The sequence below is a fragment of the Calonectris borealis genome, chromosome 18, assembly GCF_964195595.1.
Source record: "Calonectris borealis chromosome 18, bCalBor7.hap1.2, whole genome shotgun sequence".
NCBI lineage: Eukaryota > Metazoa > Chordata > Aves > Procellariiformes > Procellariidae > Calonectris > Calonectris borealis.
Window position 1 is genome coordinate 8,218,322 of NC_134329.1, and position 27,591 is coordinate 8,245,912.

The 27,591-nt window shown below is 40.4% G+C and overlaps 1 protein-coding gene across 10 annotated transcripts in view; it reads right to left on the bottom strand.

The window, feature by feature from the left end:
- Nucleotides 1-1,211: 1,211 nt before the first annotated feature.
- Nucleotides 1,212-27,591, bottom strand: part of MLXIP (MLX interacting protein) — a 53,919-nt gene continuing 27,539 nt past the window's right edge. The window contains exons 2-18 of one of the 10 annotated variants that reach the window (XR_012676438.1): nucleotides 27,371-27,477; nucleotides 26,930-27,015; nucleotides 25,553-25,642; nucleotides 25,231-25,272; nucleotides 23,768-23,939; nucleotides 22,695-22,784; nucleotides 21,731-21,819; nucleotides 20,916-21,579; nucleotides 17,392-17,513; nucleotides 16,493-16,679; nucleotides 15,568-15,692; nucleotides 13,535-13,633; nucleotides 11,542-11,669; nucleotides 10,358-10,481; nucleotides 7,392-7,521; nucleotides 6,349-6,707; nucleotides 3,904-4,720 (exon numbers count right to left, since the gene is read on the bottom strand). Coding sequence is in view for 6 of the 10 variants with exons in the window: in XM_075167664.1 (XP_075023765.1) it covers nucleotides 6,586-6,707; nucleotides 7,392-7,521; nucleotides 10,358-10,481; nucleotides 11,542-11,669; nucleotides 13,535-13,633; nucleotides 15,568-15,692; nucleotides 16,493-16,679; nucleotides 17,392-17,513; nucleotides 20,916-21,579; nucleotides 21,731-21,819; nucleotides 22,695-22,784; nucleotides 23,768-23,939; nucleotides 25,231-25,272; nucleotides 25,553-25,642; nucleotides 26,930-27,015; nucleotides 27,371-27,477 (2,377 nt within the window). In the remaining 4 variants the exon portion in view is untranslated. The other 9 variants (XM_075167664.1, XR_012676439.1, XM_075167665.1 and 6 more) reach the window with 9 other exon arrangements.

Sequence of the window (27,591 nt, forward strand, 5' to 3'; positions counted from 1 at the left end):
TAAGTTGTATTAAGTCAAAGCCACCAGTCACCAGCATCAACTCTTGTGCAATGATTTTAAAATAAAATCCCTCTTTTCGCTCATCTATTACCTTTCACTTCAACTAGAGCCTCAGTCACCCAATGCTGCTTCCACTAGGCAAGAAAATCCAATATACCAATGAGGCGACAACTGAAGCACAGAGAGCTGAAGTGTCCTACCAGGGAAAAGCAAAAATCAATCATTAAAGGCAAAGATGAAATGTTATTTGTTTTGTTTTTTAAATGGACTTAAGCAGCTCAATTCCTAACACTGACTTCAATTCCATGGGAATACCGTGTTATCCAATCTCAGTGCTGCTCTGTGGAGTCCACTGTTCAGGCAGTATGTCGGCCAAGAGCCCCAAATCCAAGCCTGCAAGAAAATAAGACCATCAGGGCTCAAGGTATCAGTGCAGCCCTGACAGGCTTAAGAGTTTTACCTTGCTTGGAGAAATACCAGGGCTACCTTTGAATTACTAGCCTGTTAAAAGTAAGTGTGGAAATAAATGGATATTTGTCTGCTTAGTTTTGTCAAAAGAGCTTGCTTTCACTGTTATGCTTAATATCATTAACAACAATAAGGGTCTGATCACTTTAGGAACACGTCAGAAAGTCAATACACTTGGAAAATTACGTTACGCAAAATGTGAAAGAGCAGGCTCGCAGGTTATTTAGGGTGAAGAAACATGCACGCTCCGCAGCCACCCGGCCTTGTGGAGATGGTACTCTAGCCTACCTGTTCATTCCCAGTCTCTAACCTGCTTCAGTGAAGGGGAGCAGAGTTGACTAGAGGGTAATTTTCAATTTTTGCTGATCTAGCTAACACTTACTCTGGTGAGACAGGGAACAACCCAGCCTAGATCAAATACAGCCTAGTGGCCAACGCGTGAGAAAAGGAGATCACTTGTAGGCTCCAAGTAAGCCCATCAGAGTGAGCCGATTCTTTTAGTCAAGAAGGGCCCAAGGGGCACTGAGTTTCTTAAAAGGAGTCCAAGCTTCAGAAGCTCAACAGGGGACATAAGCCTTGCAATGGGAAAGCCAAACACATGGATGCCAAAGGGGTAACATCAGCATTGCTAATAGGGAAATGAGCCCTTGTCACTTTTCAGAGTTGCAAAAAGGATGGCAGGTGCTGGTGCTGGTCCAGGAACAATTGCACTTCCAGTTAGCAAATAAAGGCATTACAACCAGTTTCTTCCAAAAAATAACCTTTATTGTTTTTGTTGTAAATATAAAAAATGCATTGCACAATTTAACAGACCTACTGAAAAGTGCCACATATCAACAGCACAACAGAAGTTGTGTCATGCAACAGAACAGGAAACCTAGGCAAAGCAAGAGCACAACCTGAAGTCCTCATACCTCCAAGCTTTTTTTTTTTTTTGCTTTTTTTTTTTAAACAAGAATGAACTCCATTCACTTAGAACACATTTAAATACAAGGTTAGAAGAAGAAAAAGAGCAATTTATTCATTGTATTGTTAATTAAAAGGCTTGCTCCTAACATTGATATCTTTTGATTCAAAACCTTATTCATGTTGGAAAAGTTCAGATATAAAAGCAGTTCAGACAATGGCTAGAAAGTCATTCTATTATATACCTAAGATGTGTTTCTTTGTAACTGAATCAAGTTTTACGGATCAATCTGCAATTCAGTACTACCACTTCTGCTCTAACACAGTAAATGAGCATGACATCCAACCAAGAACGAACAAAAGGAAACTAGAGGCCTTAACTGATGTGGTGGGAACAATATTGGGGCCCTATAAAAAAAAAAACACCGAAACAAATTATCTCCTCTGAAACTCAAGTGTATAAATTGAGAAGGAGTAACAGGAAAACTCCTGTTATCTCACCTAATCAAAAAACCTCCTAAAAGTCATCAACAATTGTCTATAGCCCTCCAAGATTGGTATAACTGAATCCCTAAAGCACCTAAACCAGGTATCATCGACCTTTTGATTTTGGGTGTTTCTCCATGCAATAAAGGTAGAAAGGAACCAAGAAAGAAAGAAAGAAAGAAAAAGGTCAAAATAGTTAACAAGCCACTCTATTTTCAGCACTATCTTCTAGTTGGCAACATCAAGGCAAGAATTATCCACTCCAGAAACAAAGAAAGTGAAATAGCTTTCAAATAATTTGTACTACAAAAGCATTATCTTACTGAACGTTTCTGCAGTGAGCTTCCCTCTTCTGCTCTCAAACTGCTCTTCAGGAGTTTTAGACTTTAAAAGCAAACAAAACAAAATTTACCTGTCCCTCTCACCTCTACCACACATGCATACACGCACACACACACTCTCTCTCTCAAGGCAATGTAAAACAAACAAAAAAAGAAGATACAAAGTAAAGGGATGTTATTTTCCAATGCAATTTGACAGCCCTTTGTCTTTTCAAGCCATTCCAGATTTAGAGATATAAGCATTTGCATATCTACTGGGTTTCTGTCAAACTTCTGGTATGACAGTATATATGTGTGTGCATATGTACCTGTGTACATGGGAGGGGAGGACAGTGAAGTCAGCAGGAAAGATGCAATTTTTTCCATACATACACAATTTTTCACAGTAATGGGACATAGTAATGCCACGCAGATAAAATCTTCTTAAAACCCAGGGAAGCCCCAGTTTGTCAATTCACTGAATTTTCCACATAGCACTGTGAGGAAGAATGTATGACTTAAGATAAATCAAACGCATACAGGACGCCAAGAACTAAGGCACAGATGGAAATATTCTAGTAAGTCTCCCTTCAAGGAAGGCTTCCCGAGGGGTCTAGAAAAGCATGGGAGAACATGCCAATCACATCAAATGGTATTAATTAAGAATCCTTTGGTTTTGTGCAGAGATCAGACTGTCAAGATGAAGCATGCACTTGTCTCTGTTCCTACTACTCATTAATTCCTTCAATTCTAGTTTGCTCCTGGACTTTCACCACTTATTCCTCCTGCTAACAGGGATTATCATACAAGCCTAATAAGTACCTCAGATATTGCACAAGTTCTCCAAAACTTGTGTTTGGGGTTGGGGCCATCTACAATACACTGATTAATAGAATTCAAGGTCAGAAGGAGCCACTAGACAATCTCAGTTTGACTTTGTGCATATCACAGGCCATAAGTATTTCATCTAGCTGCTCCCTTATTGAGTGAAATACGTTGGATTTGACCGAATATAACTTGTATTCAATTATATGGGGATTCTTTAAAAGTTTAGCACCAATTCACTGAAGACAGACGTGTATCATCTGTAATTCTGTGTAGAGTATAGGCACCGTGTGTTTTGCTTGCTTAAGTATACCTTGGTGACGCTGAGGAAATTAGACTGCTTAAATTAGGGGAGAAAGTGTTACCAAACTTTTTTTTAAAGAAATATAGTATTTAGACTCCTCAATGGGTAAAAAAGACAGACTAAGGAGTTCAAACGTAAGCCAAGGTGGAAAACTATGCCGGAATTAATACATACGTGGTCAATCTCTTTTCATATCAATCCTCAGTACTTCTACTATGCAGATGTGAGACATAATACAGCTTTTTCCTCCTGTGTTTCCAAATGAAGTGAAATCACACCCCTCGAGGTTGACTGATAAAAGAAAAGAATTCTGATTTGCAATAATAGGGTGACAAAAATACACTGAATCACTGCTTCAAAGAGCAGCCACATCATTTCTGGTAATTGCACTACGTGGAAAGTATCTTTTCACTTTTCCTTCCCTCCCTCCTACACTCTTGCCTAAGTACGCAATCTTTGATTTAATTTTTTTCTCTTTACTATGTTAAGATTTGCAGTCTTTTAATAGTACCATAAGCTTGTTTCTCCACCACAAGTTATTAAAATAAGCACTTTCCCTCCAATTGTAAGCATCTCATGGTGCAGTGAGCATGATGGTTTTGCCATCCACATCCAGATAAAAACTGCTAACGGACAAAATTTTTAGCAGTTCAGTAACATTACCCCCCTTCCTACTCCTTTAAGGTCCCTTTCAGCTTCCAATCCATTCAGTGAGGTCTGAGATGTGAGGATTTAAGCTTAGAAGCCGTCAGACTTCCCTGGGCTTTGAAGTATGCTTGTAGTGCACTTTGCTTGTTGAGGCAAAACTCTAATGTCATTGATACTAGTAATGGTAAAAATCAAGCACAATCACTGCCTGACAAGCAGGAGACCACACTGCAGGGGAGGCATTACAGAATCTGTTCATCTGAAAAGTACACCAAAAACACAAGTGGGTCTTTCTTGGACAATTTGCCTACTGATTTCCTTCTAGAAAAGTGGATACATATTTTTAACATGCAAATATGCATGTAGATACCTATGTATCTCAATGAGATAGCCCAGTAAAGAAAGAACTTGAGGGATGCTCCCCAGCTAATCACAGTGTTAAACGACTTTACTGGAATCAAGTTCACAATCAATGATAAAAATGGGAGGATTTAAAGCACTGATTTAAAAAAGAATTTACACTTATTCAACACTTTTTATCCAGATGCATCCCAAAGAATATTGCTTGATTGATTACAATATTATGTACGAAAGACCTAGATACTGCTCCCCCCAGAAAATCTACTCACTATTTAATTACTATGACAACCTTTATACACTATTTCAACAAACCGTTCCTTAGCTGAGGCCTGGATTTTTGTTGGTTCTGTCACAGGGACACAGGTTTTCACATGTGCCACAAACTTCAAATGATATGTCATATCTAGTGTAAAAAAAAAAAAAAAAAAAGAGCATCTCCTCATTTGTCTGCACAGCTACAGAAAGGCATGTTGGTACTTAGATCATGCCATTTTGTCTTCCCCTTCAGCTCCTCTCCCCTCAGCAGTCCCCTTCAGCCCCCAATTCCTCAACTCACAGTACCTCTGCTCAGGGAGAGGGCCCTGGGGTTAACCTTTCATACTTTCTTCTTGCTATAGTCCTGCTCACACACAAGCAAACTCTGCAATGAAAGCCCTTAGCTGCAAAATCTCAGGACAAAGAAGAAAGAAAAATATTCCCCGTGCTTAGTCCCACTCCCCAAGCCTATTGTTTCTTTTTAAACTTTGGCCCACCAAGTGGGGAAGACTGGGGACAACGCAGAGAAAAACTACATCCCCCCAAAGGAGAACTTACTGACCCCATTTAAGCAGTGCAATGCCCAAACGTTTTAGCTGCTCCTCATTTTAGCACTGTGATAGCCTGCTAATCACCTCCAGGCCTTTGACACTGGAAGAAAACTACTCAGGGGAGGTACAAGTGAAACGTTACCCACAGTTTGCATAGCTCTTAAGAATCAGAATCAAGTAATGAGTGGAATTACAAGGGTCATAGCATCATTCCAGACTATGAACAATCAGCCGGAACGAATAGCCCAGTGCTGTCTCAGGATGGACAGACTATCATTGCTGTAACGAGACTAAGTTTATCTGCAGCAGAGCACAGGACTTGCTGAGACTGTCACAGAAAAATGTTATGCAGTATTTCAGGTTTTAAACATATTTTTATATGTTTTATAATTCATGTTGAGTGTAACCTTCCCATACAGACCAAATTTAGCTAAGTCCTTCAGGTTTTTCAGATAGAAGGCAAAAAAGAACAAGCAAAAAAGATGAAACAGCAAAGAACTGACTACAAGTCCATGTGATTTGATAAAGTTTCTGAGATAACAAAAAAGTCAATTTCTTAACATTACAAACTCAATTCTTGTCTCTGTAGCGCTACTACATTTATCTATGGATGTGTTTTATATGCGCACATTTTATGAGGAAGGCAGCTGAACACTGCAGAGTGCAAGAAAACAGTTCACAGATTAAATCTATCTATCCTAATTGCAGAATCTATGCAATCTAAAACTGCTTTCTTGCACTTACTGCACAGCCTGCTACTCACTTGCAACGGCTATATCAGGAAAAATAATAAAAATCAGCTACTTTATTTGCTAGAAAATAAAGCATGTCTTGAAACTGATCATATGCAATGATACACTCATTAAAGTAAAAATACACAAAACACAGCCTGAGATTTTAATTCTAGTATTTTTGCCACAAGTTGACATCATTGACGGATTTTTCTTCTCCTTTGGTTTTTAATATGATCCTGTTTAACAATTTTCACTATTCAAGTAAAACAAATGGAACTGAATACCAGAAAACAAAATAAAAAGCACATTTTGTTTCATGAAATCGAAAGTATATTTCCCCTTTAAGAGAACATTCCTTGGTGTACAAGATTTACACTTCAGAGAACTTAGTACTTGAAGCTGTTTCATAGAAATATGTTTGTTGCATATAAATGCATGCTGCATTGATGGAGATATATTGCTGCCTGCAGGACTCAAACCTGCTAATTTACCTGAGCTTGGTGTTTTCTCACTTAACGGAGTACAGCACAGCACTGAAGAGGAATCAAAACGTTATGACAACGTTGCATCATACTTCCACATATTCTGAAGGCAGAGCCAGATGCCCTGAACGTCTCAGGTGATGGAGAGAATTCTTTCTAAAGTGCACCAACTGAAAGGAGACTTGCCAGCCTGCTAGACTGGCAGGTTCTCCACCCCTTGTATAAGCAACTCATTGTCTTTGGTTGTTAGGTTTCGCCAGCTGTTTTGTTCATCTTGTTAACTGCCTCAGCAGCTTGCTCTGGCAGGCATGATGGATCTGACAGAATTGAGGTGGTTGTACTTAGATGCCGGAGGGTGTTCAGCACCACTATAAAAAGTCAGAAAAGTATCAAGAAAAGCCATTAGCCTGACTGCAAACAGATCCGTGCAGGATAGTGCAGGTACTACAAGCTTGTTAAGCATGACAGAATTATGGAAATACTTCTGCAAAACATGCACACCTCACACACAGCAATAAACAGAGAAGTGCAAGAACTGTGCCCAGGGAACAAGGAATGGACATCTAGGACTTTTAAAAAACCCCACCTATTTCTTCTACAAAAGAGAGTACCACTTAACAATTATAACTGTAAATGTAAATACTTGCTGAACTGCAAGGGGGAAAGGATCAAGCAATCATGCCCAAACAGCAGGTCATTCCATAGCTGAATACAAATCTCAGAAGTCTTCCTTCATAATGAGATAAATCACACTGCCAAACTTACTCCAACTAGAGCGGAGTATTTGAAATTTAAATGCAGCTTGAGACTGTTTAAATTCTGGTATCTATATTCAGCAATTTGGGGTTTTTTTCTATTCAGTGTTAAGCATTCAAGCAAGTGTCTTCACAGTCAAGAGGTTCTTATTTTTCCGCTGAGATAACAAAGAGGAACTGGAAGTCATTTTCAACATCATGTGCTTTCTTTGCCATCCTCTGACTTTCAAGAAATGGTATTATATATGGTCCCACTTCCTATGATCTGGAATAACTGCTGGATAGAACTTCACTTACTTGGCCTCAGAACAGGAAGAGAACAGTGCTGATCCAACCAGGCCATTGCAGTTTGATTCAGATCCTTAAAGCTTGTGGTGGAAACCATCCCACTGAAGGACTCAAACAATGGCTTAATAATAATGCTGAACTGAAATCATCAAATGTTAAGGGAGACAACAAAGGAGGTGTTCAAAACATTCTATGGGAAAGGCTACTAGAGCTCAGTCTGCAGAGAAAACTTCTAAATGGACTTCAACTACTAGAAGGATTGCCACATTTCAAAAAATATTTTTTGAAATCTGTAACACTAAAATAAAGGAAAAAATTGAAACTCAGTTCCCAGTAATACTCATTATTTTTTGCAAAATTCCTGTACAACTCACCTGATCTCCTACAAACCAACTGCCACACTGTGGCACTGTTGCGAGCACATGAGTATCAAACTCCTACATACGTGTAATTTGTTCAATTTCTTCGTTGCCACCTTTTTCATATAACACTGATGCTTTCCCAGCAAATAGATACAGAAGCTTTAGTGTAACCACACCACTTACCATTAGCACACCACAGACGCATCCAAGGTGGGAATACCTGGATGAGCCTTGCCTGGCAATAATGAGTCCAGCACAGGCCAACAGTGCAATTTCTCAGGCAGATTTTTCAGCAAACACTCAAGTTCTCTGCTACTGCAGCTAAACAAAGACCTCAAAGTACATAAGCATATTCCCAGAGATGATCAATGGCGTGGCAAGATTCCCATACCAAGGACCAGAATTGCTGGTCTGCATCTATGTGGACCAGAACAGTAGCAACCTGAGGACTGTCAGGCTTTTCTTTTGGTTCTCTATTGTCACAGCTTGGAAGGATGGGCCTGGAGTTGGCAATAACCTTCCTGGCAGAAAAACAGCAGACAGAATTCTTAGCCTGTAGTGTATTAAACCATACAGAGCACCACCACAAGCCTCAGTTAGCCCCAGCTCACAGGCTTTCAGCTGAGGTCTCCTGGAACGGTCACCATATTTGAACTCAAAACAGCTTGTTATAACATTGCCACGATAATTCACCAAGTAGATTCCAGCTTACAGGTACATTTATTTCAGAAGCTGGTTGGATGATAAAACTCATCTGAAGGCTCAGAATCTATGGTTTTACCATGTTACTCCAGATGGGATTTTTTGACTACAGTAAGCAGCATATGAGAATGTGGCCCAAATCAATCTCAGCATTGTCATGCACTCCCATCTTTCTCACTGTGGCTGACAATCAAGATAGGTCTAACAATTGCCTGGAATACTTGAGGGTATTTGCACGCCCTTATAGACTTTTACAGAGTGTCTGGAAGAACAACATGGGCATTATTCTGTCGATATTCTAATATTCAAGAGTATTCTATTCTTATCTTCGGTTGTCTCTAGTAGCCCAAGACCAGATTACTCATTTCCCTTCTATATGCAACAGAAACGATGGTATTTTCATATTTGTAATGAAACTGCCCTTCTCTCTCTTACAGTCATTTCATGAGGAGGAGATCTTTTATTATTATTACTAGCACTCACCCCTGGACCTTGTCAGCTTTTACTGCAAGACATGCTGAAATATGTCAGCATGTGTTAAGGGTTCAATCCAGCTGTTAGAACAACTGTTCTGTCACAGTTACATCCTGACTTGTAAAGGGAAGTTTGGGAAGATTACTTTGCCTATCAACCTTCTCCTTCACCAACTACAAAAGCCGTTGTCTTTCCCCAAATACTACAAAACCCAGCTACCCAAAATTGCATCTTCATCCCTGATAACCTCTGCCACTTTCTAGAAGTGTCTCACTTCCAAATTCTGGAGCTATTTAACATTTCGGAGCAGCATAAAATAAACACACTATCCAATCAGCAAACCTGTGCGGGATTGTCTTTAAAATAACCATTTTCATTGTTATATTAAAGACCTCTATTTTCATAATTCACTTGAAATTGTTCCAAAGTTAATAGTGCTGTAGAATCCAGAGGTTCCACAGTTGCACCAGCTCTAAGTTATCAGAGACTGCGTGAGATCTTGCTAAGAATTGTTTCCTAAAAGGATGCTAAAAGGAAGAGTTTTCTTCTAGGGCCAACATAAATCAGGAAACACCAAAGAAAGCATTTTCATATATCAAAGTATTAAAAATGCTGCACTTCATGTATGCACAAGCATGCACTTATTAACCAGGTAGTTAGAGGGAAATATCCAGCACAGAACACAGACATACAAAATACAAAGTGCAAATAAATAGCTATATGAACATAGGAAATTTAATGGGAAAAGGGAAGGTTAACACTAGCTAGCTAATTACTAATATCTCTGTACTGATTCAAGCTAATAACGTTTGATCCAAACTAGTTAAGTCTATACAGCACAGCACAAATGCAGCTAACAATTTCATTTGGTTTGTGTCTTTCTACCTCCTGCATTATCATTCGCTTACAAGCACAGCTGCTAGCATTGGAGAAGCAAAGAGAAACTAAGTTGATTCACTGTTGTAACAAAAGACAAACAGAAAACTAAAAAAAAGAAAAACGAAAAAAAGGAAAAAAAAGAGAACTGTGCAAGTTTTTTAAACTGCCATTGCAACAGCTTCAGGAATTGTTTGTAATAATTTTTTTCCCAAAAATCTTTGTTATTCTCTGTTCAGTTTTTGCAAAAGACTACAAGAGCTACAGTTACAGAAGCAGTCCATTAAACATTTCTTGCAGTGTAATAACCCACCAGGAAAACCTTGCCTTTGTATTGCATTCTACTTTCAAGTTACCTCCTATACTTTAAGGTGAACAAGTTCTGCCTCACGACAGCCTGTAAGGCAAGTATTCATATCCACATACAGATGAGAATGAAAACTGAGGACATATGTTATTTAAATCACTTGGCTTAAAGTCACAGCATCAGAACCCAGGGTTCTTGGCTCTAAATATATTAGTACCAAACCTCAAGATCAGCAGGTTAATATAAAAGGATACAATCCAAAACTTCCAGTTCTGCAGGGTTCTGCTTCTCACATACTCATTAAACATCCTCTTCATGTGGTCAAATCTTTGCCGTGTTATAGGAACCCCAGTAGCAGGGAGCTGCTGTTGACAAGAACTGAAAAGAAAATGTTCTGAGGTCAGAATCCCCACCAAAAAGGACACACTTCTCTTCCAGCCTAAATTATAGCAAGAGAAAAGTGTGTATGCCCAGTATCCCTGACCAAAGTGGCTTCCCAGTGCATGACCCCCCAAAGAATGTAATTGTTATAGCCAGGAATACATACTGTTTTCCCATCAATTTTGTCTATATTCACGCAGCAAAGCGATTTCTCAAGCTGCTACACACTTCTTATTACAAGCAACAAAACTGAAAACAAAGTATAACATAGAACAAAGTAGGTTTTGGGATCCAATTAGAAAAAGGCACATTAGGAGCCAAGGAAAAATTTACAGAGTTACTCCTGAGCAATGTTACAGAAGAAAATGTTACAGAGATTCTTAAGAAACAGATCAATTTAAAATAAAACCAAACAGACGTCATCGTACTTTTAAAGAAAAATGAGAAGATTTTTATTTGCTGATAATCTAACATAATGCCTAAGCCTAACGCTTCTGTAGATGGAAGAAAAACCACTGGGGTTCTCAACATACTTTGCAATAGTACATAACTATCATAAACCCACAGAGGAAACTGAGGCACGAGGAAGGTGAAGTGACTTATCAGAGTTATGTTCAGCCAGTGGCAAGCTCCTTGATTCCAAGTCCTGTGTCTTATGTACTCAGCCGTATTTTCCTACAAAAATCGACTGCATTTGGAAAGAAAACTGCAGCAAAGCCATCATGAAGAGTAAGTGTTTGATCACCCAGTGAGCATAGCTTTGAAAAAACATCGTCACTGGCTTCTTCTCAGAATTATTCTAACTGACCTGATGCATCTTTTGATGCTGCCACTGTTGTGCCTTCATGCTCAGAGCTTGTTGAAAATCCACACAGTTTGCTACCAACGTCCATCCCACAGCAACTATGCTTTTTGTTTGGAAGTTGGTAGCAACTCTACTTCTGTTCAATACCCATCTGTTGTTTGGCATGACATCTGGAGGCAAACATTCCCTGCTGTTAGCCAAAGCAACATTCAAGCTGCTCTGCTTCATTACAGAAAGCTCCCCAAATCTCACATGATGGTAGCGTTTAGCTCCTCGATTTCTTCCCGAAGGCGCCTGGTTTCCTCTTGCATCTGTGTTCTTTCCTGCTGTAGTTTAGCGATATATTCTACTGTTTTCTGGAGCGTGATTGCATGGCTGATCTAGACCAAACACAAACATAGAGCTCACTTTCTGGAACAAAGCTAGACAGGTGAAGAGTTTTCCCCTAACCTGCTGTAACACCTAGAAAAGCACTTCAGCACCTTTTCTTCAGTTTCCTTCACTGTGTGCAAAAGCACAGTATTACCTTAAGTGTTTCGTTCTAACTTCTTCATTTCCCTAACTCCTGTTTGCACACTAGTACAGAGAAATGTGGTTGCAGTGGTTGTTTTCTTCCACAGATGACATTTTTGCTACTTTGTTGAAAGCAGTATTTTAATAATTTAAAATGTTTTCTTTCATTACCTATCCTCTTAAAAATATTTACAATTCTTACCTAAGTACTGAAGGATGTGCTACATCTGCTGATAGATTTATAGTGCTGTTAGAAGCATTATTTGAAGTTGACAATATAGTTTATTTAGTTTGGGAAACCTGAAGTTATTAAACAGAAGGTAACACGGTCTAGCTATCACCAAAGGAGACAGAAACAATGTTACAGATGTTTTAAAATACTCTTCAGTTTTGAGGAACGAATTAAAAACCTGTACTTGAGAAATAAAATAATCAGACATTTTACCAAAGCTGAGTTTTCAAAACTGATTACCTTTCAAATACGCTATTCAAATCAGGAAGTGAAATTCTGACAACTTACGGCCTAAGTGTATAAAACTATAAAAATTATGTAAACAAGTCAACATGCTGCACAATAAGCTTTCATATTTTCCATGTTTCAAAAGGTACTGGTATTTAAAGGACATTTAGAATTTTGTGGTGCAGATAAGTGTGTTTCAATTATTTTGATTTCAATTTAGTGAACTAAGTTAACTAGTGGAGCCAGAATATGTTCTTAATTTGGACAAAGTCATTTGACAATGAGAAGTCAATTGGGAACTTTTTTCTCTGTAAATCCATGCACAAAAGACAGGTGACAGGGGAAAAAAAAAAGCCCTGAGAATATTTGCAAGGCTGTGGGCACAGGGCTAAATTCTTAAAGGTGATACTAGATGTAGAAAGTCCTAGAGGGATTTTCAAAATAATCTGAACTGGCCAGGCTCCTGACTCCTCCTGGGAGGTAGAGATCTCATTGGTGTAGGAAGTTTTAGAAATTTCACTGGACTTTTTTGTTCTTCCTTTGGCTCAACTGACACGTTTCAACAGTATTTGCAGGCACACAAGGTTGCTCTGCCATGCTCTCAGCTGACCAAACGCAGCACAGCTGTGATTAGCACGGCATGAAGCCTAGGCTAGCAAGCTAATATACCATAGATGGGTATATTAGCTCAGGCCAAATGTCAAGGTATATTAAGCCAGGCCCAGCATCGTACCAACAGCATCCACCTGGCTGCTGGCTGGCTGATGGTGCAGGCAGAATAAGCTTACAATACTGGCTGGACCATAGCTTTTTCAAGTCCAGCTATGGGGACCAGAACCCATCCAGAATGGGTATAAAAAGCCAGTATGTCAGAAGAAAGGTGACATAACAGTAAATGCAGTCATCTTATGCTGCAAACATGATAAAAATCTTCACTACTGGGGTACCAAGAGCAAGGATTGCAAAGATAAGTTTTTCTTCTTTCCCTGTTGGCTTTAAAAGCTACAGCATCTCAGCAGACAAGACTTGTTCAACATTTGAAGCCGCATCAGAAAAACAATGTCTAAAAGATGAAGCGCTTTCACACACTCTTTTGACTATAAGCCATGGATTTATCACCTTTCCCTTTCCAAGTCCCTCAGTTCAAGTATCTTCATTGACTGACTGGCATTCTTGGACAACAGTGAAGAGATTAAATTTATTAACAAGTCTTTTTAGAATGGCTCTTTCTTATATTCCATATTAAACTGTTAGTGCTGCCAAGTTACTTACCGACTTGGAGTTGGCTGAAACCAAGCTGTTCAGAGTACTGAAACCAATCTTGATATTAAACCTTCGTTTTTGTTCTGAAATATGCTTCATTCTTCGATTCTGCATAAATAAAATTAACTCAGTCTATGCTGTTCTCCTTTACCGTTCTACTGCTATGACTATTTCAGCTGTTCAAATTCACAGTGTCATTTTGGTTGAATTGTGGTATTCACAGAATCCCAAAGCCACGTGACTATAAATTTGCAAACAATAATTTAAGTTATTAAAAAGAAGTGTCCATTCCAAACCCTGTAAGGTTTTCCTCCTAAAATAAAAATTCCTATTTAAGACTGTTACACAATTTCCTTTTTTGAAGTCAAATTCCAGTTTTTGAGGCATGTAATTAGTTAGGATCTCATTGAAGCCTTTAAGTTTAAAACAGTCCATATCATTTATTCCTAATACATACATAATGTCTACTGATGTAAACAGGCAGTCTGACAAAAATAAAAAAGAATAGGAAAAAAGAATCCACAACTCTGGCTTATCCTGAGAATAAAGGCTTTGTCAGGAATTAACATTTTCATTTGTAGCATTAAAAACTTAGAAGTTGTTTCCACCAAAATCCTTGGAAGAAAATAAGGAGTTTGCACTTTGAGAATGCGTTCTCGGCAGAGCCAGGCTTTCCGGCGGTAGCTCACCATCACCCCTTTTTATAATGGAGGAAAACAATACAATAAAGCGCTGAAGTGGCTGCCCAAAACCACAGAAAATGCAGGTTCAAGAGCAGAACTGAGATTTCCAGGGCCCTGTATGCTTTGCCAAACTGAAAAAACAACGTTACCCAGCAATACAGAACTGTTTAGCCTAACAATGCAGAGCAGCAAAAGAACATAAATCTAGAGACTGGCAAACATCACTGTTTCTCTCTTGTCTTACAAAAGTTACTGACAGTACACACCCAAAGCAATTGCTGTCAAAGCAGGTGAGTTTAAATGGCTATAAAGCCTATCTCGTTGCAGTGCCCTTACTTTTAAGAACACTCCTCCATCTAGTGGCCACTTTCCCACCATCGGCCAGTCCTAATAATTTGTTCCTTTGTTAACTTGCTCTCCAGCAGCAAGAACAGGCTGCAACCACTGATTGTGAGCATTTATGCCAAGCGAAGAACTGCAAACTTTTACGAGTAACATGCAGCATGCTCAGCAAGTGGCAGTTCTGATTCTCCTCTGCAACAGAGCTAGAATTGAGTGCGATCACAGACTGCAAGTGTTTAAACTTACCTTTCTGCCCTGGGAGTAATCAAGCTGACATCAACTCATAGGGTATACAAGACAGAGAAGCCAAAAAGAGGCTGGCACTTGCAAAATGGTTAAGTAACCCTCCCTTTCACAGCAGAATGAATGAGAGGGTTAGAGTTGATTGGAGAAGCTTCTCATACCATCACATAAAGTGTTCGGACAAGGTCAGCTTGTGTATAAGGTACAGCCAGTTTTCAGATGCTATCTCTAGACCGCCGAGTTCTTACCCCAATAATTCTCAAAGTGTTTTACAGCTGTAACTTGTAGAGTCTGTGGAGCTGCTTCTCTGTGGAGCAGCATAGCATCACTGGAGACATGCAAGGAACTCAGCAGGTCAAGAGCTCCCCCTCCAGCGATGGCCAGAGCCCTGCAGATGTGAAGATCCCCAACACTACAATGGCAAAAAGCCATGGTTTAGAAAACTAAGCCTGAAATCTTTGATCAAGTAAACTGAGACCTGTCATAACACTCCTGTGACCCACCGTAGGAACTGCTGTCATGACCATATGGACCTGCAGATGTACAGTTAAGCCTGGCCCCTTTGGTGACACAACCCTGAGGAGCAGAGCAGATTAAAGTCTGACATTTTAAATTGAACAGAGCAGCACAGATGCAGTACAAGCTAAGCCTAAGGCACAAATACTCCACCGTTCCTAAAGCACAACTTACTCTCTAGTCCATGCTCAGACATCAGGGCAGAAAAGTAGCTAAAAAGGCAAAGAAGAAAAGCACCTCAAAGGAAAGGACACACACCTTATATGCAGCCATATTAGGGTCAGTGGCAGGTTTTCCTGAGCAGCTGTTCTGGGGAGACTGTGGACTGGGGCTCTGCTCAGAGGTGCAGGGGGAAGCTTGGCCTGAATTCTGACAGTCTCGGCCTTCATAAAGGAAGAAAGACAAGTGACATTAACAAACAACTTTCAGTAGCAAACGTAACTGCTGAGAAGTTTCTATTCAGAATTGAACTGAAATGCAGTCAGCAACCAAATTATACTCATTGATGCTAGAAAACGTCAAGATTGCTGGGAAAGCTTAGTATTTCATGGCACAAGGCTAATACATCCTGAATAGCAATATGTAATACTCCTCTCACACACACACATTTCAGCAAAGGCATGCTGAACGCATAGGCTGCAATTCCATCGTCCTGATAGACTCCCCCATTTGAGCCTCTAAAGGCCTGGGACACGACGGTAACACTTACAAGCCATTTACCAGCAAAACCAGCATATGTCTCTAAAACTGGCCCAGATACCGCTTCACCAACACGCATGCAAAAGGAGTCTTTGCACTTACCTACTGTTAACAAGGATTGTGTCTGATATCCTCCAATCAAAATTATAGTTATGATACTGAACAACAAACCTATTCAGCACTTTCTACACAGATGCCTTTCAAACTGGTTTAATTTCTTGGTGACTATAACAGTACGTCCTTTTAGAAAGGAGCCACTTACAGGAAGCACAAAATCACAGTTTGTGGGAACGCTGCACAGTAGTTTAAGATAAAAATTGCAAACAACTGGATGCAACCGAAGCTGCAGGGTAGAAGGGCCTAAAAAGTTTTTCCTTCAGAAATGATCCAAGGATCCTCAAGGCCCATTTACACCCTGCCTAACCAATGGAAACACACTTACACATGTAGGGGGAGAGAGAATGCTTACAGCTTTCTAACTTACTAGGTGTAGGTGAGGGAACTTGTGAACTGCTACTGTGGGAAGGGATTTGCTCTCTTTTCACCAACACATCCTGGACTACACTAGGAGAGAAGAGATGTGAGACTGTGGACTGGGTTTGTTGACTACTTGGTGCTCGCTGTGCTGGACCAACCAGAATGTTACTATGGAACTCCGTCACCCCGGGAGCCTGGGAACAGCATAGAAATAGCACAGAGAAAAACAGAAAGAAAGAAAAAGAGAGCAGGAAGGGGGAGATGGGGGCAGAGGGAGAGAAGGGATGAGAGAAGGGAGAAAGGGGGGGAGAGAGAGAGAGATTTGTTACCTTGCCTTTCACTAAAAGTAGCAAATTAATACATGATTAACAATCTGATGACATGAAACAAGGGCTAATATATAAGGAATTGGCAGGCACCGAAGTCAGACTTCTGGCAGGAGACCAGTATCCTTTCATAACTTAAAGCAGTATTACAACACATTAACAGCATAACATACTAAAAACTATTTCCATCTTCCCGCATACAACATATTGGGAAACCCACTCATATACTCAAGGCATGCTTTCCAATATGTAAATGGAAAGGTGAGCATCCTGGGTTCCTTCTAGCTTCTGCACGATTAATAAAAAGCACAAACCATCCCCACTCCATAGTACTGTGTATACGTGCCTCTTTGTAATCTTACTGTTGTGTGAGACAGAGTCTGTGAAGACTAGATAGTGCTTCCAGGCCCATAAAGCAGCTAAATTAAAAATAAGCAACATAATGCTGAATGCATAAATGCATATGCTGGGTAACAGGTGAGATTTAGTGGACTAGTTACCCTCCTGAGCACATTACAGCTCTAACTACTTGCAAATAACAGGCCTAAAAAACAAATACATTTTTTTTTCTTCTCCTTACTCTGACAATTCCAGCTGGTGCAATTGCAACATTAGACTGAGACGTGGCTGGCGTCAAAATCCTCTCTCTTTTTAAAGGTGCTGGAGTTACAATCACAGCTCTGGACTGTCCCTGAAAGGCAGCTGAAGAACACAAGTTAGAGTAGTTAATGAGACAAAAAAAAAAGCTGGAGATTATTTTGTATGAAATAACTTGTCATTGAACAGGGGAATGGATTAATGGGCACCTATTTGGTACTATTTCATTGCAATACAAAGTGCCAGCAGTTTTCTGATAAATCTCAGTCCCATGAATCCAGTACAAAGGACTAACACACCAGTTATTTCTGAGGCTTCTAGCATCACTGTCACTGTTTCAAGGTGAATTTACACAGGTACCTAGTAAATCAGGGAGGTGCAAAGTGTCTTCATTCTATCAGAGCTGGGTTTCACAGGAGGATCATCCTCACCTCTCCTCCCACATCCATACTTCTTGGATCTCAGGCTTGCCCTGCTGACCCAGAAAGGGTCAATGACAGAAACCAACTGAAGGATGCATATTCAATACTTCATGCTTCCTTGTATATATGTTAAATTCTCTTCCTCACCACTTCAGGCTACCAGCTTCTTTCACTGTCTGGTTTTACAGCTGCTTTACATGACACACAAGCACAAGACAACCAAATGTGATTGGGAATCAGCACCAAAATTCCAGAAAATAGGCTAAAGAACCAGGAGTTCTGCAGTGTTAGACAGCTAGAGATAATTGTGAATAGCAGCAATTGTCTCCACAGAGAAAGTTACAAAAAATTCTCAAAAAAGTCCCTACAGGAGGCTTGCCCCCATGACAGGAATCAGGATTCTTGCTCTAAAGTTTTTTTCACCACTACAGTATTCTAGTCTAACATAAATCTGTTAAGGTCTCAATTTAACCAATGCAGATGTACACTTATTGACAAGGCATTAATGCTGGCATTGTTCTTGCCGAGACTTTGGAGAGAACATAACTAACCATCCTATTGTTATTAAGGGAAGAATCATGCAAAGTCACAGCTTCTGTATGCTTTTTGAGAAAACTAAACCAAACTTACTCAGTTTCATTTAGCCTGTATTGGCTTCAGCTCTCCTTTGTACTAATAAAGTCATGATGTATGAAAAGCGTTAGAGTAGCTCAGTCACTGCCAACCTACCCCTCTGCAGTTTAGCATCAGGATATTGAAGGACACACACAGCGGAACAGGGAGACAGTGCAGGATATCTAATGTCCTCTCCCCTACTGTGTCATCTGTGACTAACAACAACTGTGTTTTGAATCAGCTGAAGTTTTTTTATAGCCTTTATTAGAAAGGCCTGTGAATTGCACAAACCTTGTGTCAGCCCCTTGCGTGGGTATATCTGGCAGAGAGCACTATCACTCTGATACAGGGAGTTCATTCTTTGTCTGAGCATTCCCACATATAAAGCTGGAATCACAATCCTTCCACTGTTCACTGATGTTCAGCCGGACTTATGACATCTCTATTGAGCTAAAGAGCCTACTCTTACCAGTGCATTAATGCTGCTGCACAAACTTGGTATTTCTGACTTCCACATTTGGGTAACTGTAACAATCAGCACATATCTAGATGCCCCTTTAGATTTTTCATGTTTCTATCCTACACATGCATCTTTTGCAGACTTTCCTCTGAAAATCAGAACATTTATCCTGAAGTGGTGATAGCAGAGTTCTTTCCCATGTGAAGCCTTGCACCTGATGAGACAATCTGTGCAGATTTTTGAGTCCTTATATCACAGGGCGGTAAATGTTACACATCCGTTTCTAACACAGGTTATAATGCAATTTGTTTTATATAAGTCATGAGATGATTTGTTTGTCCTGAACACAAATGACAGGCATAAATGCCTTAGTTACAAGTACTGATGTTTATTCTATTGCCAAAAATAAAGCTCCAGTCTTTACATAAAATCTTGGATTTGACCTCTGAGCTTGGTGTCCCAGGAGCACTGTGATCCCTGAACACACACCACTGCCAGGAATGAAAAACAGCAACAACTTTAAATCTAGATGAGAAGCAAAGCCATTTGTTATGATGGTCCCGAAGTAACTGATGAAGTATTGGGAAAGTGATACATGGGGTGAGGAATAACCCAAGAAGCACTAAGAAAGCTAGGAGCAAAGGCTACAATGCTTTACTAGGTGCGAAATGCGTGTCTCGACCACTGAAGGTACATGGACTCTTGCTTTATAACATACTACAGACAGAAACGCTGCCATTAACACCTACTGCTAGTAATCATGGGCCAACTTGTTCCCAGTGACATGCTAGAATTAGATCCTTGGGTCTGTTCGACTCCTGAACAGTGACTTTTTTTTTTTTTCCCCTGATGGGTAACCACAATGCCAGGCGCTGGCAGACACACCTACTCCTTAGTAAAGCCTGTTTAACAATACTCCTCCAGGCACGGTTTTTCTTGGATTATTGTTGCATATTTCAGGTGGTTGTAGTCACTTGGCTCCCAGCCAGCAGAATTCTAAAACCAGTGTGCAATAATCCCAAGAAAAAGTGTACTGACTGGCCTGCTCTAGTCCTCAGCTTTCCCACAAGAACCACAAGCAAAACTTTCTCTGCTCACACTTGCTATTCTTAGCCTTGTGCAGTGCCAATGGCTCCAAATCATACCCAACGTGGAGGTCCCAGCATATCAGTTAGGCGCTCACACTCTGAGCTGAAAACCACATGCTCCTGACAGCATCTCAAGAGTCTGTAGATTGCTTGAGACAAAGATCTCCAGCTCCCCCTGCCTGTTCTTAGTTTTTCCCCACTGGAAGGACTGATTCTCATCACCCTCCTTCTAGGGAGCACTGATGCTGGATGAGAGGCACACTCCCATGCTTCCACCTGGACTAATACTGGAGTTCACTTCAACAGCTGCTCCCTAGCCAATATTGTACTCAGTCTCAAAGAGTTTCAGGCACACTAAGAGGAACCTCAGAATACATCCAAAACATTACCAGAGGATGTACACCAGTACCCTGGTATTACAGAGTGTGATGATGCACAAATAGGCGTAATGACTCGTCCAGGGCAACCAGATGAGTCAGTGACAGGGACAGATCTGCCATTCTCCACCCCACACTATCTCCTTACCATCTTCTACTCTACTGTGGTTGAACGCTCTGAGGGGCAGAGTTAATCAGAACAGCATTAAACATCAAAACCAAGGTTTCTATGGGGTAGGAGCACAGAGCTCTAGTCATCCCATGTGCTGATGCATCTAAACAGCCCAGCACAAATTTTACAAGAAGACAGCCCCGTTGGCAGGTCGGCTTTTCACACTCACAACCAAACTGCTTCCAGTCCTCGCAGCAGTTCAGAGCATCTCATTGAACAGTGTAGCTACACACGAGTGGATTCAGGGGTTCCTTGGACACCCTCAGGAAGCTATATTTTTACTTATTATGTAAACCAAGAAAAGCAAGAAGGTGTCTCCTTCCTGCTAGTCCCACGCAGAAAAGAAAAACATCACCCCACCAGTGCTTCTCACCTGGGGTGATGAAGGCATTCTTTAACAATAAGGACACTGTTTCAGGCTTCGGAGCAGGCACTATTTTTTGTGACTGTTTGGGCCTTGTCCCAGCACTGGCCAGAGGAACAGCTTTGGGGAGTGCAAATGTCAGTTGGGACTGCAGCTGGGGCCGGGGCTGTCCCTGCAGGACAATAGTCTGGAAAGCCAGGTTACAAGGCACTCCTGCACCTGGCTGCTGCGTTGCCAGGACAAGGTTCTGGCTCTGGCTGAAGGTGGTGGCAGGGGCATTGTGGGTCAACGTAGCGGAAGCTGTGTGAGTGATAACTGTAGATTCACAGAGGCCAAACTTCTGGGTTTCTGGTGCAGCAAACGGAGCTGGTGGAGAACTTAAGCTAGAATTCAGAGGCACTGCAGGCAACGGGGACTGGTGCTGTTGTGTCGCAGGTTGAAGCAGTGGCAAGGGTGTCTGAAACACTGGCATAAAAGTTTGTGGCCCGCTGAGAGACGAGTCGGGAGTGAAGTCCGCTGGCTGGATGAAAGATCCCCCGCTTCTAATGCTGGAACACTGGTCAGTGCCAACATCAGGAATGACAGGAGCAGGTACCGAGGAAGCAATCAGTCCATCACTGATGTTCCCCGCTGGAAGTGTGTTGGGCAATGAACCCGATGGCAGGACAGGAGACTGACAGAAAAGAAAAATATTACAGATTCAGACATGACCCCTAAAACTTGTCTGAACGCCTTCTGAGAAAGACATGGCTCATGTCTGAGAGACTTCATAGCACATACATGTCTGAGATGAGGCTGTTTTAAACATTGAGAACCTCTCTTACCTGGGAAGAATGGCTGCTGCTGTCTGTTGTAGCTGAGCTGACAGCAGACACAGAAGGGAAATTACTGGAACGACTGGGTGTGAATAAATCTGAAATATGAAAAGTCACCTATAAATTTTCTACTTTTCACACTCAAGGTACAGCACTGCTAGATACTAAAATTCAAAGGAATATAAATATTATTTAGCAAACAATGAAACCATGAGATTTTTGCTTCATACAACTGCTGCTGACTGAGCAATGAATTGTTGTCTTCCAGGGGAATTGATCTCTTCAGGGCAGTCTTCTTCAACTTTCATGCAAGCTGAGGACAATACAAAAATCAGTCTGCCGATTAAGGTTCACCTACACACAGATAGCCAAGAGCTGATTCTCAATGCAGCCCCACAAAATCCAGTTATCTGATGCAGACTGCATGCAGGCCCAGCAAACAGATGTGACTTTTGACTTCCATGAAGATTTGTGACCATCAAAGTTGTCAGTAGTAGTTTAATGTTACATGTAATTCTTCAGAGTACCAGAAAATATCCCAAGGCAAACAAAGTGTTAAATCACTTCATCACTAAGAAATGTTAAATAGGAAAACCTTAGTGATTCTGTGAGTTCTCCTGTCCACATCTGATGTTCTATCTTTAATTACTCCATGACTTAAAGTCTAAATGTTATTCTTTTGAAAGGCAAATTAACAACCAGGTTCAAACCTTGGAATAAACAATCCTAAAGTGACTCTCAAACCCAGGTAAGAAAAGGACTGGGCTCACAGTAACAAGGGAATCTACCCACATATGCATCTGCTTGAAATAATGAACAATGAAAACATATATCAAGTGTTCTTCACCCTTCATTCAAATCTCTTGCCTTCTAAAGAGAGTAGATATCTTCAATGTTTAATCTTCTGTTAAAAACTAGTTCATAAATCACTGCAATTTTAAAGAAATTAATTGACTCTATATATGATTCTTACCCTGAAAAAGCTCAAAAGTATCCATAAAATCAAAATTTGGCTGGAGAGGAATAAGCCCTGGTTGAATCATGTCAGCATTTCCTAAGTGCGCTAGAAAATTCAAGAGACAGATTAGGTTAGCTTCACATCACTCGCACAGTAACAGCAGTAGGAATATAGCATTTGGCTAGAAAATCAATACACACTCCACAGCCAGGCTTGGCCAGGATGTTTATAGAAAAACTGCTGCTGAAATGAACGGAGCATCTGCTTTTCTTCAGAACTACAGCACAGTTCTGAAATCAAAGCCATTGGAGAATGAAACTTTCAACTAGTAAAATGGAAGAGGTGAAACCTGAAGGCTCTAACAACTGGGGATTGTCAAGTTTGGACACCTCCTGCTCCCAAACCTCCTGTCCTGCCCCTGCTGCACAATACATAAACTTGCTGGGGAGCACAACCTGAACCACCACAGCTCATAGCACAGTATGTTAAAATAAACCATCGTCCATTTCGTTTTGCCTCAAGTACACTTCATGTAAACCACAGTTGCTCTGGAGTTGCTCAGACAGCTTAGACATCCATGCAGCAAGGATGATGCATAGTGGACATCTGCTGTCCCATTAGACAGTCAGTGCCTTGAGTTAGAGAGCATTCGACAGAACTGCGTAGCTCTTGGGATTGTTTTTACAGATATGACTTGCACTTGTTCTAAGGGACGTATCCAAAGAAAAATACATTGGCATTCCCTTAAAAATATAGACACACATATATATTTTGAGATAAATAACAATGCCTTCACCACTGATAAATATAAATACTGCTCATTACAAATTTATTCAGAGCAACATTAGAGGACAATGCTAGGAGCAGCACGTAAGAAGGTAAGACAGAAATTAAATTTAGATGAATAACTGGGATTCCATAACCTATAAAGCACTAGACGGCTATATTCTCTGATCTATTTTTACCTGTATTAGCAAAGTAAGATAAATTTCTTACTAGGCAAGACTAGAAAAGCAGCAAAGCAACAAACGAGACTTCTCCTAGAGGTTCCCATCGTAAAACCAACATAGCTAACAGCCAACAAATACCTATGTCCCTGGAATTTGGCCAGGAAACCAGCTGATGTGAAGACAGTGTGGAGAACAGCGTGTCGGTGAACTCTGACATAAGCATATCTGCATCCAAGAGGCTGCCTTCCTCCATAGGGACAGGGGTTTCTCTGCCATACCTTCTTTTTTGCCAGAGAACCACATCATCATCCTGCCAAAGGAAAGGAAGAAAAGTCAGGCTGCCTAGACAACGCTAAAGCAGTCAGGTGCAGATATATAAAAACAGCCTTCATTTTTCACGTTTTTAGAGAAAGAAACTCTCCTTTAGGAGCCATTCAGATGGACTGAAACAGATCAGTGGTACTTCTAATACAACAACAGCTCACTGATTTGAGCAACAACAGAAAACTTCAGTAGAATACCACAATACTCTGGGAAAGCTTTTTGCCCAAAAACTAGATGTTGACTAGATGAACATAAGACAAAATAACTTCATCTACACTTTCTAGTTTCATTGATTACACGTGTATTTTTGCAGTTTAACGATCCCTTGGTTTGAATAAAGATTTAAAAATAACATGCACAGCAAAAACTCAAAGCAAACAACTCCTATCTTGAAGTGTATCTGAATCTCAGGAATGTAGTTAAGTGTAATTGTAGTCTGACTTTGCACAAGGTATGTTGATATTCTTGTGGGCATTTTTAACCCATGAAAAACACAACATAATGTGACTTGGCTTACCCATCCTTCACTAGAGGCTAAGCTAAATTGCATTGCCTTGTATTTGCTGCAGATTAAAAGCACACAGAGTCAGGTACTCGTGGCTGAGCCAACATGCAGCTGCAACTACACCAACATTCCATGATGGTGCATTGGAGCTCGTGGCCAAAACAGCTGAGAGTTTTGTGAAACTGGAACAGATATAGATTTATGCTTAGCTCAAAAAAAAAAAAAAAAAAAAAAAAAAAAAATCAGAAGAGTGCTTCTGATCATCAGTTTATATGCCCAAAGTAGGTTTGATGGCTTTAGGGGCCATACTAAATGGTGATACCATTGTTCCTTTAAACATTTTGCCTTTTTTAGGATCCCGGCACATTATTTGCCCATGTTGTGGGCAGCAGGAAGATCTGCAACATGTAGCACACACATCTTCGGAGATTCAGTTACACAAGCGAGGCAGTAGTGCCAGCTGCGACTCAGTAACAAAACGGAACATGTGCCAGCCCACAAAGAGATTGATCTTTCTGGGCACCCAATACTAATTCTCTTTTCTTCTGTCACAGCACTTTACATTCAACCTCTCCTCCATCCAATTTCAGCTACAAGTCTTACATTGCTCTCTAAGGTGCAGAAACATTAAGGCGTCTAACCTTAATTAAGGCTTAAGCAAGATGCTTGTCTTTAGATTTTAATCAATGCAAGCTACTGCACGTTACAGCTTTGTTACTTATTGCAGCTTCTACAAGCATAAATGCTGCCACTTATCAGTGGTATTACCTACCCTGACCAAACTTGAAAGATCTTCATCTTTATGTTTCTGTAACTGCAAAAGGAGAGCAAAACAGGTGTTAAAGTCAGAACAGGTCCTGTATATGCCAGTAGAAGACCTGATTTTGCAAAACTTTTAAGACCAAACCATGCACAATTAGTTCCTGCACAATAAATTTTACTTAAGTGGGACTAATCAGATGAGTATGCCCGTACTAGCTTATCATCTGTTTTAAGTATTCTTGCACGCTAGCAAAAGTGACATCAAAACTCAAAAAGCCACAACATACTAATCAAGTTCAAGTAAGCTACTTTTACTGCATAAACCAACAGACCCTTTTCTTGAAGTATGTTCTCCACTTGTGGTATTCCCTGATGACTATTTCAATTCTTCGTTTCCAGTATTTCCCTTCTGTTGCAATGGCCTGAGAACACAAACACATACCATGAATTACAGGGAATCACATAATGGCTGAATGTTCAATAAATTTCCAAGCAAATATTCAGGCAGAAAAAATGCAAAAGAAAGCATGCTAATTCTGTTTGAGCTCGTGTGTCAGCAGCCCACACTGTCCCAGAGTTCAGCTATCACAGAGCAAATCTGACAGCACTATCTTCATCTTTCCCACAACAAACAAACAAGAGATGATGTCTGACTGCACTGTCAGCATCTCCCACATCAGTTCAACCATAACCAATAGTTAAGAAATGGCAAAAAAAAACCTTTAAAATGAACTTACTAAAATATAATGTATAAAGCATACAATACCCTGTTCTGCAGAAAACAGGCAAAGAGAATTTCACAAGGTTACATGAACATGCACACACATATACAAAAGCTGTTAAGAATGACACAAAGCAATAGAAATCTGATGCCCAGCTCAGGGAGAAGCGTGACCTTGCAGGCCACATACTAATAGCAACAAAAGGATCAGAACAATGTGGGTCTTTAACGTATCACAGATAGCAGTATATAAGTTGGAGACAGCAGACTAATGAGAGCCTTAACAAACTTTCTTGTGTTCGAGGGTCATCTTTCAACACAAATATCAACACTGCTCTTTCAAAAACCTGAGACAGTTCCACAAACTCATCTGGAACTCTTTGAGTTATAAATTATTCTAGAATTATGCAGTATAGAGAGAGCCACATATTGCCTCACTGGTTTTCTGCAAGGAGCCAGAGGGCAGACATTAGTTTTCATTCGTTTACAAAAGCACAAAAATGAAAGTACGCAAACTCATATTTGCTCTTTTTGTGAAGTTACCCTGACAGAGAAAAAGAAATTGCTTGTTGTCTTGAAACCACACCTCATCAATTAAACAAAAAACAGAAAACTCTCACAGAGTCACTTAGATTCAATCCTGAAAACAGCCGTCACTCTGATTTCCCACTGACTTCAGCAATCTCCAGCCAGAAGAGAGCAGTGGCTGTCAAAATCTTAACTATTCAAATTGCACTTCTGTGACTTATGTTTCACTACACTGGAACATAGACATAAGTTACATAGATAATAAACATCCTTCCAGTTGCATCTTGATCACCTCAATGTGATAAACTTAGAAAAATGGATTGTCTGTTTTATATTAATGGTTCCTTCTAAATAAAGACAACAGAACAAAGAATTGCTATGCTGCGCTCATATCTAGCGGACTAGAAAATCTTGTCATAAACTCTAGAGCTCATTAGTCTGTTCCTCAGGTTTTACATACCTCTGGCCGACGATGTTCATCGACATCAACAGAGCCGTCCAATGGAGTCACAAAGTGGCACACTGGATTCTTGCGCTTCTCCAGGTCTGAAACAAGAATGAAAATGCGAGTGCTCAGCATGAGCAGGCGCTGCAAAAAGCTCTGTCACTTCAGTGGCAAGATGTAAAAAAAAAAAACAAACTAGCCAGAGTTCCTTCCAGGTAGCCAACAGTAAATCAGGAGACCTCAGTCTGTGCTTGGACCGCTCAGTACAGCCTCTGTGTGGACATTTTTAAGAAAGCACTGATCCAAAGGCACTGCCATGACAGCCTCCATAACATCTGGGCTGTCAGCAGATTTCTGAGCTTTTCACTAGACAGTTATTTCAATTATCTTGCTTTTACTTACATGTCTCTGGGAAAATATTTTATAGCAAGCGACACAAGCGAGCATGACACTTACACTGCATGTACCATGCCCTCCAGATGGCGTTATTGAGACGGATTTTATCTCTCCACTGAAGTTTCAAGCCTTTAAAATTTTTCCATTTTGGTGAAACCAACTTTCCACTGAAACAAAACAGACAACAAATTATTCTGCTTTCAGTTTTTCTCTTCCTACTCCTTCCAAGACAAAGCATCCCCCTAAAACTGCCAAACTGACAACAGAAAAAAGTAGAACAA